This window comes from Leopardus geoffroyi, chromosome D1 (assembly GCF_018350155.1).
Source record: "Leopardus geoffroyi isolate Oge1 chromosome D1, O.geoffroyi_Oge1_pat1.0, whole genome shotgun sequence".
NCBI classification, from domain to species: domain Eukaryota; kingdom Metazoa; phylum Chordata; class Mammalia; order Carnivora; family Felidae; genus Leopardus; species Leopardus geoffroyi.
This window is the reverse complement of record NC_059329.1, coordinates 66,567,181-66,584,029: the sequence shown is the minus strand read 5'-3', so window position 1 is coordinate 66,584,029 and position 16,849 is coordinate 66,567,181. Positions and strand designations below refer to the sequence as shown.

Genomic DNA, 16,849 nt, shown 5'->3' with positions numbered 1-16,849 from the left:
GCTCACAACCAAAAGAGACAGACCATCTGTGGTGTGCAGAATAAAGCCCCCCATGCCCGAAGACGTGTGCATCCAAATCCCCAGGATTTGTGAACATGCTACGTGACATGGCAAAGGACAATTAAGGTTGCAGATGAAATTAAGGCTGCTCATCAGCTGACCTCAAGGTCATCTTGGATGGGTCCAGTGTCATCACAAGGGTGCTTATAAGTTGAAGGAGGAGGAAGAAGTGAGTGGCAGAGAGATGCAACATGAGAAACACGGCCAATCATTTCAGGCTTTGAAGATGGAAGGGGCCATGGGCCAAGGAATGTGGGCAGCCTTTGGAAGCTGGAGGAGGCAAGGAAACATTCTCCCCTGAAGCCTCCAGAAGGAATGCAGGCCTGCTGACACCTTGAGACCCATTTGGACTTCAGACCTTCAGAACTGTAAGATAATATATCTGTTTGTTTTGTTACAGAAATTAGCCCATTTATTATAGGCTAGCTATGTTTCAAATGGTAGAGCTTCTACTGGCCTGCCAACTCCTTCAGTCTTCTGATGTCTGACTTTACTGTAACAGGAGAAGTGGTGTTGTAGGACCGGGGACCACTGGCTACCATTTTCATGCAGGAACCACGAGGCCAGATCCCCACAGCTCACCTCTTCGTCTTGGTTTTGCCACAGAAGGAGCAAGTGTCCTTGGTATGCTGACTTGTTTCTTATTTTCTTCACCATTTTCCTGAGGGAGGCACCATAACAGGTCCCATATTTACCAATGATTCCAACCTTCTTGGTGCATTTAACCATGTTGCCACAAACTAGATCCGAGCCCAGAGAGCAATAAATCTGTTGTTTTAAGCCACTAAATCTGTAGTAATGTGTTAGAACAGCAACAGAAAACTAATACGGCATGACACAAATGCCCCACAGTGATGTGTGCAGCGACAGAAGTGTGTGCAGGGCACAGGAGCCCAGGACAGGGACACTAGATGCGGGATGGCCCAAGGAGAGGCAAGAGGGAGGCAGAGGGCTGAAGTGCCGGGGGAGATGTGGGCTTCGGGGGCTGTACTTGCAGGGGGTTACTGCAAGACCCTGGGGGGCTGGGGGCACTCACACACAGACATGCAAACACATCCTGACACATAGACAACAGACAAGGGCATGCATGTTCACCATGTACACTTGCACATGTACCCACCCTAGTGTCACAGGCACTTTACGTGCACACTGACACAAGCCCACCTGTCACCTAGAGTCCACCAGTGTTTGGCATCCTCTCTCAACATCCACATTTCCTAGGGGCAGCTGAGTTTAGCAGGTGGGGCTGGGGGTCCCTGCTGTGACCCTATCACTTGAGACGTCACCAGTGGGAAGCAGCTGGGAGTTATTTCTCTGCTGGGGCTTCAGTATGTGAGGTGCCACGGCAAGCCTGACCATGCACATGTTCCCCTCAAACCTCCTACTGTAGGATGGAGCCTACTATGAATGAGCCAGTCACCCCAAATCAGACTGTCCATCTTCCTGTGCATTTGTCTGCCCATGATTCATTCAGTCAACATGCTTTTATTAGTAGTTGCTATGTGCTGGTGCCCGTTCTGGCTACTTTGGACCCCAAGTAAAATAAGCCATTATCCGTACCTGCAAGGTATGATATCTAGCATAATCAGAGCTGTGACCTGGTGGGACAGCTAGGGTCCTGCAGAAAAATGGGAAGAGATCCTAGTCCAGCCCTGGGTGGGCATCCAGAGAAGACTTTCCAGCATGAAAAAGTGATGTGACTACAGTCATTTCAAAATAGAGTCAGGGAGGCCACTACGGAGAAACGGCCTTACCTGCCCTTGTTTGAACCGGGCAAAACAGCAGTTGTTTTAAGCGATTGTCCACAGAGTCAACAGGACAGCAGGCATCCTGGCCAAAAACTGTTGGTTGTGGACTTTCTGAAGACAGAGCAGTTAACTAAAGCGTACCAGGAATAGTTCTGTGTGTTAACAGAATAGTCAGTGCACACAGCAGTGCAGCCTGTTTGTACCAAGTCATGGAATTACCAGCCTTCCTCCTTCCCATAAAACCCCTTGCTTTCACCTAAAGGCAAGACGCTTCGCTGGTTACTGCCAGAATCTGTGCTCCCCAAACTGCAATTCTCTGATCCCAAATACACACTCGTTTGCCTCTTGTCGTGACTATTTTCAGGTTGACACCTGAATAAATGACATTTATGCTAAGTCTTAGGCCAGGAAGGAGGTAGCTGGGCAAAGAAGGCTCCATGGTTTGGAAAGGTCAGATGACCCGCCCCGGTCAGACGATAGTGTCTGATGGAGGTGGGTTCAGACGCAGGCTTGAGCGACTGAGTCCTGGTCTCACCCTCCCCAGCCATCTTACTTCAACCAGGCCAATCTTGGGGCCAGAGAATGGACAGTACAGGGGACCTGAAACCTCTACCTCCCACCCAGCCAGGCCGGGCCACTTAGAAGGTCATTCAAGGCCAAGAGCACACTTCTATGACCTCACCCTCCTGGGGACTGGACCAGGACATAAAGTTTCCTCTGCTGGTGGAATGAGCTAAGGCCTCCAAGGAGAGGACAGAGGGGCCCACAGCCAACTCAGCACCCTTACACCCTCTCAGCACAAGCTGTCCACCCCACAGACCGCCTGAGAAGCATATATCTCTATCCGAAAGCAAGGGTTCCTGCCAAAAGGAGCACAGGCCTGGCCCAGCTTGCCCCCCACTGTCACACAGCTCAGCAAAGCAGGGCCTTCCAGGAAATGCAAGCCTGGCCAGAAGAAACAGAGTTCAGGGCTTAGAACAGGGATGCTCATGTGATCCTGATGAGAGCTGGTCCTGTCTGAGCCTATTTCCTCATCTGAAAGTGAGGTTGGGCTCGTTTCTCTTAAAGCTTCAGCAGCTGTGATGCTCTTTTTTGTGTCTGCTCTACAGTCTCTGGCCCCATTCCAGCCTAAGGGTTGCACACCAGATGCCTGGTCCCTGCAGAGAGTCCCCGACTCTGGCCTCAGAGATCCACCTCCTCACTCCCCACAGGTCCCCCGAGGTTCGAGGTTCAGTGCAGCCCCAGCCAGAGGAATGTGAGCCATTCCCGGCATCTCCTCCCCTGTGGCCAGCCCAGAGAGGGGCTGGGGCCTCTGGGCCATTCTGACAGGAAATTAGCTGGGCCTGGCCTTCCCCACTACCAGCTGCTCTGCTGACCCTGACCCCATGTTTTCTGAAACCTGATACTGCAAATTTCAGAGCCTCTTCTCCATTCCCTAGGAGGCCTGGCTGAGCTCTGTGTCTAACCTCCAGCCTGCCTGCGGGTTAGCCTTCCTGCCCTGGAAACTGCAGCCCTGCTATGACCCTAAGGAGGCCCTACTCTCTCTAGGAGAGTAGTATCCTCATGTCTGAGGCTCAAGGCAGAACCCGTTGTGCAGAGTGGCTACAACATGGCTTGGAGGGAGGCAAGTGAGAGGGGATGTGGAAAGACCACTTAAGTGGCTGTTGTGGTCCAGGAAACAGTGACAGTGGTTTGGATTAGGAAGGGACAGCAAAGATGTAAAGAAATGTACAGAGTCCTAAGTTATCGAGGACGTAGGATGAAACAGGTGGTGGTCTGGCCATGGAGGCTGCATGGAGAGGTGTCTGAGGCCCCCTGGGTTCCTAAGTTGCACAACGGGATGCCTGGTGGTGCCTCTTGGGGGGCGGAGGGGGGGGAGGGCAGTGATTACCGGGGGCTGAGCAGGGCTGTGGGAGAAGAGAATTGACCCCAAGTTTGGCCTTGCACCATGGAGGCTGAGGTGACTTTCAGATGTCCTAGTGAGCATCTGTATACAGAGAGGAATGAGCTGCAGATGAACCCTAGAGAGGCAGAAAAATAGATGGCAACCCAAGCAGAGACACGGTGCCACCAGTGAGAGTTCAGAGAAGAGGAGAGAACCAGCCCGCGCCCAAGGACAGGAATGCTGGCTGGCCGGTGACGGGCGGACCTGGAGGGAGCGGCAAGGAGCAGCCTGTGATGTAGGAAGAACCCAAGAATGCTGTGCCTGCAAGGACCGCAGAAGGGCGGTTCAAGAGTCCGCTGCTGGAAGCTGCTGGACGACTACGAAGAGGAAGACTGAAGTGTCCCTGGGTCACAGGCGACTTAAGGGCGCGCGTTCTAGGGGAGTGAGGTGCCCAGAAGGCAGGCTGCAGTGGGCAGGGAGGCCATGAGAGGTGAGCAGCAGAGAGGCAAGGGGAGGAATTGCCCCGTGCACGGGCGGGAGCTGGGGCAGAGGATGGAGGGCTGTGCGAGTCAAAGACAGGCTCTGGCTTGTTCGCTTTTAGGGCGAGGGAGATGCGAGCGTGTTTAAATGCAGCCGAGGAGGGCCCTGTAACCGAATGGGCTCATAATAGCCGCGAAAGCAGGGATGACCACCAGAAAGGTGGCTTGGAGCCAGCGCGGGGCTTGTGAGGCCCACTGCGCCCCAAGGCTGAGCTAGAACGCCACGCGAGCGCGGTACCGGGGGCGCCGCTGTCCTCCCTGCCCCACGCTCCACGCTCCACGCAGCTGGCCGGAGGGGCAAGGACGCGCCGCTTGCGCGCGCGCGCGCTCGCACACACACACACACGCACGCACACGCACGCACGCGTACGACGGGAGGCTTGGGTAGCGCGGCGTGAAACTCTGCCCCAAAGCGGTCGTCTGTATTGGAGATGACGGTCTTAGACAGTCACGCACTCTGTCCTCGTCGGAGAGCACGAATGTGAAGTATTCCTGAGAAGTCAGGTAGCGTCCAGCGCCAGCTTCCATTCTGAATGACGGCAAGCTACTCTTGCACTACGTTTTCCGCTCACAGGTTTACCGTGAAGCCTGCCGTTCGCCTCCGCCTGGAAGGCGCCGGAGCCAGAGCCGCTGCGGCCCCGCGGCCCCGCGCTAAGCCCCGCTCCGCGAGACACACGCCCGCGCCTGGGCTGTAGGGCGGAGCCTGATGGCCATGTCGCCGCAGTGGTCCTCCCTGTGCGCGGCGCGTCTGAGCGGGCACCTCACCCGAGGCGGGCGCGGGAACACCGGTCGTGAGCGGGAAAGAGGGGTCGCCCGCCTCGCCTTTCCCGAGCTCTCAGCAGCTCCTGTCAGTCCCCCTCTGGCTTCATTTTCTCACCCCGTGTCTCGTGCTTTCCCTCCAGCCTGTCGGCCACTCCGCCGAGGGCGCCCCTGCTGCCTGTTGTCTGGAGCCGACAGCACTGGCCGGCCGCCCCGGACCCGGTCTCTTCCCTGCCCCCTCCCTGGATGACTGGGGCACAGTCCCGTATGGTCCTCGCAAGTCCGGCCTAAAACTCTTGCCGAGCCCCAGCTGTGCCTGCTGACGCCTCCACGAGCACCCGAGTGTGGGTCAGGTGCACCTCCTCTCCCTGCACTCCCTGACGGCCCAGAAAGAAACTTTGCTTCTGTTCCTCAGAAAGAGAAACCCCGTCCTTACGCTTGCCCTGGCCACGGGCTGAGTTTTCTTTGACGGAGTGTTCCCTACTCAGCCACAGCTGACCCTGCCTTCAAAGTACACCCTAAACCGGACCTCTTGTCACCTTCGCTACTGCCGGCCTGGCCCGTCTCCCACCTGGGTTTGTGCAGGAGCCTCCTAAGGGGTCTGCCTGCTTTACAGCGCCCAGGGGGCGCCCCTATAAATGTAAGCTCACGGCATCGTCTGGCCAGCATCCTCCAGTGCTGCTCCCTCTTCCTTGGACTGAAAGTCTCCACGTCCTTACAACGGCTTACAAAACCCGGGGTGATCCCTCACTCTGCTGCCCCTCGATGTCATCTCCTGCCGTGGGCCGCTTGCTCACCTGCATCAGCCACCCACCACAGTTGTCCTGCGCTCTTCCTAGGACACTCCTCCCCTGGACTTGGCAGAACTCACCCCTCACTTGCCTCCATTCTCCCTCAGAGATGCTCCTTGCACATCCCGTGCCTGACAGCACCCAGCCCTGGCCTTGCACCCTGCACCCCTCTCCTGCTCTGCTGTGTCAGCAGCATCACCCCCTGGCATACAGCTGCCTCCTTGGCTTCCTGAAGGCAGTAACTTCCTGTTTGCAGCCTGCCTGTCAGCACATAGAAGCATGGTGGAGGCACAGACACGCACGTAAATAAGTACTTGGTAAAAAACTTGTGGGAGGAAGGAGCCAGAGTAGCTGAGAGAATGGCCACTGGGCCCGGAGGAGGAAGCCCAAGCCTAAAGGGAGGACAGACTGAGAGATCCACCAAAGATGGAGAGAAGAGCCACCCTTCCTGACCTGCCAGTTCCAATATGCATGGGGCCTGAATGTCGGTGAGGTCTACAAGGTTGCCTGTTTTATCCTTAACTGTCTCCCACCTCTTTTCTGATGATACGGGTTTCTCTTCCTTGCAACCAAAATAACCTTGGCTCAAGCACTGCCCTTCCACCTACCTTCCACATCTCCACCCTACAGCTAGCCTCCCACCATCTAGACATCTAATCATCTGTCTGCAAGTCAAACAGCCCACTGGGCCCTTCATGCCCAAGAGTGCCTACCTGCCCAGAGTCCACCCATCACCCAATAGATAGAACCAACAACTGTCCCTCCACACATCAGCCCCATGGTAGCATGGGACCAGACCGTGAAGGGTCTCGAACACCAGGCTAAGGCAATCTGACTCTGTCGATAAATAGTGGGGAACTATGGAAGAATTTTGAGCGGAAAAGCTACGTGGTCAAATCTGCATTTTAGGAATATAACACTGGCAGCTGTGAACAAGATGGATTAGAAGGGGGAATCTAAAGGCAGGAAGATCAGTTGTGGTAAGATTACAATATTGCAGATGATGAAACAGGGCAGAAGCAGAGTGGCTAGGGAAAGGAAGCTTTGAGGAGCAGCCGTGGGCGCAGCCTGCCCAGATGGGGAACCATCTAATAGGCCTTGGCTTGGCAACCCCCAGGTGAGCCCAGGCACTGTGCTTGCCCCAGCTCTCACTCAGCTGGGGCCTTGCCTCCTGCATGTTTGGCCCCCAAAGTTCAGGACAGGCAGTTCCTAGGGGCCTAGCCCAGGAGAAGTTCTTTCTGGGACCATCTACAGAGTACTCTATCCTATAGCTCAAGCCCCTGAGCAAGTGATATTTCCAGAGTACGCTGTCACCCACCAACTCCAGTGTCAGAGCTCAGCCCTGGCTGCAGAAAGCTGGGGCCTCTTCTCTGTTAATTTTCTCCAAGTCCTCAGAGGCTGGGCTTTAGGCCCAGTGAAGTCACAGTTTGGGAGGCAGCCCTGGCTCCCTGCCGCCCACGGAGGCTATATTTGGAGCAAGACAACTCCCTACAGACATAGACTAGGGACCCACCCTACAGCACTGCCCCAACCAATTTTACCAAGTAGCCAAACAGTATGGGTGTCACTCGCATTTTTACTTGTTTGCTTATTCATTCGTTCGTTCACTCATTTATTCATTCCACCTGTGGTTACTGATCCCCTAATATGGTGTGACAGGCACAATGGATGTATGGTGGGCATGTACATGTGTGTGAGTATATATGGGTATCGTGTTGAAATGGGAATGGCAGAACATACTTTCAGTACCCTTTCTCAGGGTTCAACAGTGTCAGTGACTCAGGATCAGGTGTAAATGGCATCTGTGGGCACCTGCGTGCGTGTGCATGCAGGCACGTGCTCTGAGAGGCAGCTATGACTCAGCTGCACATGGCGTCTGTACCTGTGCAGATAGGGCTGTGCATGGAGGCACGAGCTCTTGCCCCCAGGAGTGGGGGAAGTGGTTGAGACTGACTCAGCTGCATATGGTGACTGGATGCCCACATCCCAGCTGTGACTTTACACCTTGCTCACTTGCCAAGCCAAACAGCCAGTGTTGGGTGCAAATATTCTGCACAGAGTGTGCAGGGATGAAGTCCCAAGTCAGGAGCCTCTGGTAAGCAATCTGGGTCCAGCTGCATCTGTCCCTCCACTGGTGTAGGGCCCCCATCTTAACCTCTCTGGCCTGGCCTCCTGGAGGCTCAGAGACTATGCCGCACGTGGACTCCTCCATCACCCTCGCCCACCAGTCCCAGGTTTGTGCACGTTGAAACCAGGACCACAGGTACAGAGCTGCCAGCCATCCCATCCATGTTTCCACCACACCTAAAACCCCTCCTGTTTCAGCCATGATTGCATCTTTCTCCATCTGCACCCAGTCGCAACCTTAGCAAGCACAACCCCGGAAGCATTTCCAGGCTCTGGAGCTCCAGACCCACTGCCTCAGCTATGGCCCTGCCTGGTCCCTCCCTGTCTTCTTCCTCTGTGCTCCTTGCCCTGTCTATCCCTGGCCGTCTCTCTCCTTATCTGGCCAACGGTCTATCTTTGTCTCTTTCCGAGGCCGACTGTCTGCAGCGGAGGCTTCACAGGAGTGGAGGTGCTGACAGAGTGGGGGTGTGAGGCTGCCTCTCGGTGTCCCTTCTTGAGCCTTATCAGGAAAACTGAAGTTACTGCTCAGGGCTCAGACTGGAATTTCGCCCTGGATGACCTTGCTCCGTGTGCTGGGGCCTCCCCGGGGACAGCCAGGGTCAGACCAGTCAGGAAACAGGCCCCTGCTTGTTGGCTGCTCCCCCTCCCTCCTAACCCACTCTCATCCCAGCCGTGGCCCCCTGCCAAGCCTGTCCACAGAGGACACAGAGAGGAGAGGGCTGCCCCTTCCTAGGCTCTTACAGGAACAGGGCCCAGGCCGTGTGTGTGCCTGCGGCGTGGGGAGGGGTGAATCATGACCAAAATGCCTCAAGCTACCAGTAGGGCATTCCTTAGACCCCCTAAAGGAAACCTCTGGGCCTGAGGAAGAAGGGGGCTCCCCCACCTTCTCCCCTCAATGGGCTTCCAGGCAGTCTGCCCTGCAGGCAGCTGGTACATGCCCAATGGCTAGGAGAAGCTCTGGAGTCAGGACCCCTGGTTTTTGTCCCCCATCCCTCTGCGCCTGCCATCTCCTTGGGCAACTGCCTAACATCTGAGTCTCGTTTTCCCCATCTGTAAAGTAGGAAAAAAGCCCACTTTCTGGGCTTTGGAAGACACAATGAGATTGCCCACAGTTGGCTCCGCTATGCTTAGCTTCCATGGGTTTCCTCAGTCCTTGGAGGGACTCGGCTGTGACCGCTGGCACTCCCTGCCACCCTGCTGAGACCAAGTCGCGAGTGGGACACCTGGCGGGCGGGGTGGCAGGGAGCGCGACCGTGGCACACGCCTGCCACCTGGTGGCCCCCAGCGGAGTCGCCCAGGACAGCGCCAAGGTCCTGGCTCAGCCTCAGTTGCGAGTGCCTGGGCAGGGGCTCATTTCCACAAAGGCGTGAACAGCTCACTGCCCCTGGGTCTGGGCCAATTCACGACCTGCCATGGAGGCGGTGGATGGTGGGGTGGGGAGTTGTCTCTTATGGGGCGGGTGTGTCCCTCCTTCAAGCCAAAACCTAGGCCTGGAGGATTGTGCCACAACCCTGATCGATTGTCTCTGGAGGGTGGGATCGTAGCGAGGGTATTTTATTCTCTCTGCATACCTGCTTTGTCTCCATTTTCCACATTGGGTGTGTATTACTTTGTGAAATACTGCAAACGTTATTTTAAAAAAGTCACACAAAGAGGGAGAGAGGGTCCTAATTGGCCTGTCCATCAGAGAATTCTGGAAGTTTTGACTTTCTAGTATCTTTATTTTCATGAAGTCTCCCATGGTTCACTGGGAGAAATGGACACTAGGACTTGAGGCCCTGGGATTGATGATCCATCCTTCACATATGCTAGCATTAACTCTCTTAAGCGTATCCTCAGCCCCAGGACAGGGTTGGGGTAAATGCTCTAAAGAGAGCAGAAATTCTGTAGAAAAGAGTTGTTTGCAGGTCAGTCACTGTTGTCTCCTCTGAGCCCAGGGGACTACATCCAGGACATATTTGAGGACAAGGATGTCTTCCCAAAAGTAGTCATTAAAAAGCCAGCCTTTACTAAGGAGCTACTAGGTGCCATGTGCTGGCAATACAGCCATGAGGGGGGCATCCTGCCCTGAAGGGGCTTTGGGCTCATCTCTGAGAAAGAGCAGGAGTGCAGTGGGAAGCCTCACCCCACAGGCATTGAGACAGAATCAGCAAAAACATCAGAAGTAGTGTAAGGGGCAGCTCCTGGGTGAGGCCCTGGGAGGAGTGTGGAGAACAGCTCTGGCTTCCACAAGATCCCAGAGGGGAAAGCAGAGGCTGGGGGTCCTGGGGGTCCTGGGAGGTGGCAGTCCCAGGCCTTTTAGATCCACTTCCAAGCCTAGCTGCAGCCCTCCAGAGGGCTGGTACGTCTGGGAAGTGGGGGGTCTTCACGGACAGGAGCCCTTGCCTAGGACCTCAGCCATTCAAACATCTGCCAAGCACCTGCCTTTGCAGGACACTTCAGAAGTGACACCTGACCATGGAAAATGCAGAGCACTCAAGATGTCCCCAGACTCTCCAGTAGCTCTGCATGATCACCTACCTCAGTCACCTGCGGAATTTTCTCAGAACTTGCCAGTTCTCCAGCAAAATCCCCATTATGTGTCCTGGCCCAGCCAAGATGGAAAGCCCCTCATCACATGACTTTGGAAACTGCACTAGGATGAAATAACGGCAGGCGGGGCGGCGGGGGGTGGGGGTCAGGAGAACAGTACGTCTCTGTGATGTGAAGAAATCTGAGCAGGTCCTTATTCTCTCACCAGTTAAGGACAGATGAATATCATGTGCCTCCAGATATGACACCCTCAGAAGGACATATTACCTGTGCGGGACTCCCTCTGAGAATACAGAATCTAACTCAAAAGTGACACAGTAAGGTAGAACCATGAGTAGAACCCAGGTCTGTTGTCACTCTGAAATCCAGCCTCTTTCCAGTACTTTTGGAGGCCAAGCCCTGACTACTTGTAATCTCAGACCGAGGGCAGCCACTCTAGAAAGAACTCATCCACCCTGTCCCTTTAGCCGTCTTACAGCTAACTGCTGTGGGGAGTACGGGGCCTTGGGACACAGGGATGAAAGCTTCCGCTTCTACACACTTTTTTGGATTCCCTGTGTGTTCCTGGCAAACAAATACTTCAGACACAAATGGGAACAGAGAGCCCAGTTTGGCAGCACTGGACAGTGGTGCTGCTTCCTCTTCTCAAACAGGAGGAGAGGGATGGGCCTGGCTTCTGAGGGTAGCAAAGCTACAGATGAGTGTGGAGGTGACAGCAGTCCCAGCACCCTCAAAACTAGCCTGTGGGTTCACAGTGCATCTTCCCAGGGAGCTGGCCCAGGATGGCCCATCAAGAGAGCAGAGCACCTGAGATCAGAGTGGGGAAAAACACACGAAGTGCAGTCCAGGGAGGCCTGCTCTCAAAGACCTAGTGTGGGTGGCCGTTCCAAGCAGTGTCGGCCGAGGGGAAGAGGCAGGGTGACATGGGACAGGAAATGAGGGGTTCAGATGGGAAGGAAGGGTCAGCTGCTAGCCTCAGGGACTACTAGACAAACTTGCCTCTCCCTACTCTTCACACCTTGCTGGCTCAGCCGGGCTCTGTGGACTGCTCTTGAGGAGGTGGACATAAACAGGGAGGGAGGCCTGCATTCCTGTGGGCAGATGACCCTAAGAAACAGTGTGCAGCATCTGAGTGGTGGGGATGGAAGAGGAATCTGAGGCTAGCCCTGGTTGGAACTCAGCGTCCATCACAGCTTAGCCTCTGCACAGGGCCAAAGACTCAGCAACCTCGCACCAACAGAAGCTGACCATAGGACAAGAGTGGTCAGGGCCCTCCCTCCATAGAAAGGTGAAGCCCGGACATGCAGTTTGGCCGGGCAATAGATGACAGAAGCACATTGAGATAAACATGTTTGGTGTACAAATGTAAAGAGAAGGCAGGGGGTGTAAAGAACTGCATCCTAGAAGAGAGGCATTCCAGTGTGGATTTGACTCCTCCCCTTCCAGGTCCTTCTCTGCAAAGTGAGGGGTTTAGACCCACTGACCTCTGGGGACCAGCCAATTCTAGCGTTCTAGAGGCACTACAGTTACTATCTGTACAAGTTGATACATTTTCCTTATATAACAGCTTCCCATTTCCAGCATCCCTTATGATGGTATTTTGCAATCAACAACCACCCCTACCTAGATCACTATAATTCTGGCTTGGAAATCCACACATTACCTTTGCCAGTTCTGGAAATTAATATAATTACACAGACCGTTCTCTGGTTTCTTTGTTCAACATGATGTCTGTGAGATTCACTCATGTTGTTGCATCTCTCAGTGATGTGTTCTAATTAAAATGTAATATCCTTTGACTATATCACAGCTCATCAGTCTACTCCCTGCTTATGAGCATTTGGGTTGTTTCTCGTTTGGGGCCATCCTAAGCAAAGCTGCTGTGAACGAACCTCCTTGTAGAGTCTTGGTGGACAACGTGCCTCTTTTCTCCTGGGGGTGGAACTGCTGTGCACACATTGTCTTTAGCTTAGATCTCACCAAACAGCTTCCCAAAGTTGAGACGTGACTTTTAACGGGTCTCAAAATGACTATACAAATAAACAAGGAAATACAAGGGAAGAAAAAAGAAACCTATTCCTTAAACTATTCCCAAGACCGACCCTTTCAATAAATTTTGAGCACCTACTATGAACTGGTGAAAGCTGGGCAGTGCCTCTTCCTCACGTCCACATGGCCTCATGTTAACCTGATCCTCGCTCCATGAGGCAGCTGTGCTTTGCTGACACTCCTCTGAAGGTACAAGAGGCTCTGCCAAGTGGAACAGGCACCAGTACAAGGTGTGACACCAGCTGGGCAGATCTGAATGCTCATTTCTTAGCAGCCGCTGAATGGTTCTGATGGACCCTCCCTCTTGTGAAAAGAAAATCAAGGTTGTGACAATCGTCCTATTTCACACTTCAGCAACCTGCCTCACAAAGACTTTAAAACACATTCAAAGCAATTCCCTTTAGATCTGTGTTTAAAAATGCAAATTTGTAATTTCTGAAGCACAGCGCCCCCACACAGGCTGTGCCAAAGCTCCTGCCCTCCGCTCTCCGCCAGTTCACAGAGCAAGCGGCCTCTTTCCCTCCCATTTCTACCAAAGAGGTCAACTTCTGAGACTCCGTAAGGGGAAACCCTGACCCCTACTATTGTGTTCTGGACAACAGAATTTGCCTTTCCTGAGCAGGTTTTCTCAACCTTGACACTACAGACATCTCTGTCCAGATGACTCTTGGTTACAGGGAACTGTCCCATGAATTGTAGGATGTTCGGCAGCATCTCTGGCCTCTACCCACTAGATGCCAGTAGCACTCCCAGTTGTAACAACCAAAAATGTGATCAGATATTGCCAAATGTCCCCTGGTGGGCAAAATCGTCCCCTGTTGAGAACCACTACAGTACAGAAAGATGTTTAAAAACACCAGCCAGTGTGCTGTCTCCCTCTAGAAGGGAAAGAGCATGGGTCGCCTTAGTCCACCCTAGGTATTTTAATCTTGGCAACCATGTGAGACCAAAACAAAAAACCACAGTTTACTCTGGTAAAACTGAAACAAAAACTAAAAGGCATAAAAAGAAAATTCGGGAAAGCAGAGTTAACAGGATTCAGAGATAACAGCAACAATGAGGGAGAAATCATCATCGTAAATTCCCGTCTGTGAATGCACACATCTGCCATGGTTTCCCACATGAGTGACTCAAGCACCAAACACAAAGCCATAGCTAACGTCATCACAGCACTGGTTCGGGGGTCCAAGCTCCAAACTGTGTTTGCAGGAAGCATCCCTAAACTCAAGTCCATCTCGTTATATGAAAATACACAAATGTACCCTACTGTTCTATTAAATCAGACAGTTTAAAATGCATGCTGTTCTGGTATTTTTATTTTCTTACTCAGTCCATTTTACTAGAAAAAAAACAAACATACAAAACATTTTTAATATATCTTAGAAAATTAGCAAAAAAATTAAAGTTCAGCATATTACATTGTACAACATTTAGGTAAGAATGTTTGAAAATTATAAATATTTGTTCCCTCTCAACATAGGACATCATAAAAATACATTCTTAAAACCTTTTTCATGTATAATTCCTATAAATGATCATATCCATATTTATCAAGGAAAAGGCCTAATCATGACAAACTTCCATATATTCCTGAAGTTTTCTGTACAGTAACTACAAAAGAAAAAGCAAGGGGTCTGGCAGCACGTTGACCCTTAAAACCTTTTTAAACATTAGGAAGAATTCAGTTAGTATCAAATTATCATTCCAAATGGGATTTACTGAGTTCATCTCTGTGCTGATTCCTAAGTATCTATCTTAGCCAAAGCCTCTTTAATAAGGTGTTTGCCTCCTTGAGCTTAGTGCCACTGAAGCCAGGAAGTAACTCAGCAGCACTGCATTCAGCAGAAACTTCTGCACAACTGCATCCATGGACTGCGCCCTCTTATCGGAGGCAAGATCCACACGTGGCCAGGGACTGCTCTGTGGGAGCAGCTGGTCAAAAGTATCCATGGCAACCAGCATGCCAAGGCAAACAGACTGGCCGTGCACTCAAAGAAGGAAACATGCTGCCACAGGAAAGGAATGACCCCAGTCACTCAGGTTCTGATTATCCAGTAATCCTGACCCCACACCCCCATGCACCTCAACATCGGCAGCTGATGGCGGCCACGGCGCGGTTTGCATGCTGCCTCGATCCCACAAGGACCTGAGAGAGCTAAAGGGAATTTTCAGAAGCTAAAGTTTTCAAAGAGTAAATAAAAAGCTTGATAGTGTCGACTTTTTTTTTTCAGGTAAGCCCTTATTTTCAGGAAGATAAATAAGAAGCCTTCCTTAGTATATTGGCCTGATAGAAGGCACTGAAGAAAGAATGGTTAGAAGCAGCAAAGCCAGTTCCTTTGTCTTTAGCATCAAGCTTTCCAGCTACACCCGGAATCTGCACAATGGACGGGACTCCTGCCAGCTCGTCGCTCGGGTCACTTGGTCACTCTGTGTTCTTCTTTCCTTTCCAGTTCTTCTCTCTCTCTTCCAGTTCTGCCTGGGTGAAAGCTGCGGGGCCCCAGTTAGTGATCAGGTGAGGGTTTTTTGAACCTAAGGAACAAACACACATTAAATATTCTTCACATTCTTCAATGAACATTACCATTTTTCCAGATAAAATAGTAACTTTCTACTTGATTTCTTCTCTGAGGAATATCCATAAATGTCACACCAGCCAAAACAACTAGAAGATGTATGCGAGGGAATCAACTGAGCCTTCTTATCTAGTACAGAGCAAGTTATTCAAGAGAAATGGGCCCTAAACAGTGTGATTTCTGTATATTTGGGCTCAAGAAGATTTTTAGCACAATTTAAACACACAAATAAAACAAGAATAAATTGGATGAATATCTTACTACTTCAAAGAGCGTGTTACCTGGCTCTATCAATCGAATTAATCCTTCATGCTGGGCCACTTTGTCCTTCCAGCTCTTGGTCTTACTAGTTGCCATCTCCAGCTTCTTCTTAACTCCCTGAAACAAAGGTAGATATTAAACTATGCAAACACACAGGCAGTTTAAGACCAAATAAAAATGCTTGGGCACTTACTCTGTTCCTGTGGATTATCCCATGAAATCCAGCTACTCGAAGAGGCAAGAACTATTAATCACCCCCATTTTACAGATGTGGAAACCAGGATGCAGAGAGCTTGGGTAACCTGCCCAAGGTCACCCAAAGGACCTAATGACACAGCTACACATGAATGCGTAAGATCCTTGTGTACGCATCACGGCTCACCACCCTCGGCCCCAAATCCAGCCTCCTCTGTCCTGCACACGACACCAGGGTGACTCTCCTCACCAGCTGGCACGACTTCAGTTTTGTCAGTAAAGGGCACTGAAGGGTCATTGGAAGAAGGGGCTCTGCTCCCAGGTCCCACTGTGCTCTTCTCAGCGGCTCCTGTGACATGTGGGGCATCCACAGTGCTCACGCCAGTGGATTTTAGTGTCATTGCCCTGTGGGCTGCTTCCCCCAGTCCCCAGAGGACAGCTTCCCAGTCACGGCTTTTCTGCTGTCTGTGGGGCCAAGGCCATGCCCTCTCCAAGGTCTAGATCACAGCAATGCGCAGAAGGGGCGAAGAGCAGATGTGTTCCCTTCCTGGGTGCTCTGCCTCAGTCTCAGAGGCAGGGGCTGCTTCATGTACGTGCCATTCCTGTATTCGTAGAGTCTTCTTTACTGCTTCGTAGGTAATCCCCTGTTATAGTTAATAATTGTTTATATTAAACTTTCCCTGTTCAAATTACTGTGTGCCTCTTGACTGGACTTTACCTGATACACCTCACCACCTGTAAAAACTTCTTACAGCTAAGCAAATACTGTTATTTCTAACTGTTTTTTTAAGTTTTGATTTTAATTCCAGTTAACAAACAATGTTACGTTAGTTTCAGGTGCTTAAATGTTTGTTTTTAAATTTTTAAATGGGCGTTTGCAGGGATCAGTTGGATTACCTCATACTGCTCAAGCGCTTGTTTCCGCTCTAGCTCAAGTTGCTCCAGCTGTTCCATGGCTTCCTGAAGGGCCCGCTCTTTCAGGACACGCTGATTCTCCAGCTCCTGTTTCTCCGCTTCAGTTGTCTGAATGGCCTGCTGCTGCTCCAGGTGCCACTTTTCCAGTTCAGCCCTCTTGGAAGACTCTTCCTCCAGCAACCTGCAAGGTGGGGAGCTCAGGACCAAACCTGCCCAGGCTTCCATGCCCGACCCAGCGGACGACGGAGCCACCAAGAGCAGCAGACAAGACCTGATGTCATCTAATCCACCTCCCTCATTTTGCAAGTTGGAAACTAGGGGCCACAGAGGCCCTTATTCACAGCGCTGGCAAGGTGCCCCATGTGTCCTGCCCTGCTCCTCTCTGTTTCACCCTTAAGGTAACAAACTAATGATA

The 16,849-nt window shown here is 52.0% G+C and overlaps 1 protein-coding gene and 1 pseudogene across 4 annotated transcripts in view; both read right to left on the bottom strand.

The window, feature by feature from the left end:
- Positions 1-449: 449 nt before the first annotated feature.
- LOC123601360 lies at positions 450-1,734 on the bottom strand (annotated as a pseudogene).
- An 11,697-nt stretch (positions 1,735-13,431) lies between these two features.
- Positions 13,432-16,849, bottom strand: part of SWAP70 (switching B cell complex subunit SWAP70) — a 79,174-nt gene continuing 75,756 nt past the window's right edge. For 3 of the 4 annotated variants that reach the window (XM_045484462.1, XM_045484464.1, XM_045484465.1), the window contains 3 exons: positions 16,417-16,615; positions 15,345-15,441; positions 13,432-15,019 (listed from right to left, as the gene is read on the bottom strand). In XM_045484462.1, the coding sequence (XP_045340418.1) occupies positions 14,913-15,019; positions 15,345-15,441; positions 16,417-16,615 (403 nt within the window). In that variant the 3' untranslated portion in view covers positions 13,432-14,912. Of the gene's footprint in view, positions 15,020-15,342; positions 16,164-16,416; positions 16,616-16,849 lie in introns of those variants that run through there. The other variant, XM_045484463.1, reaches the window with a different exon arrangement.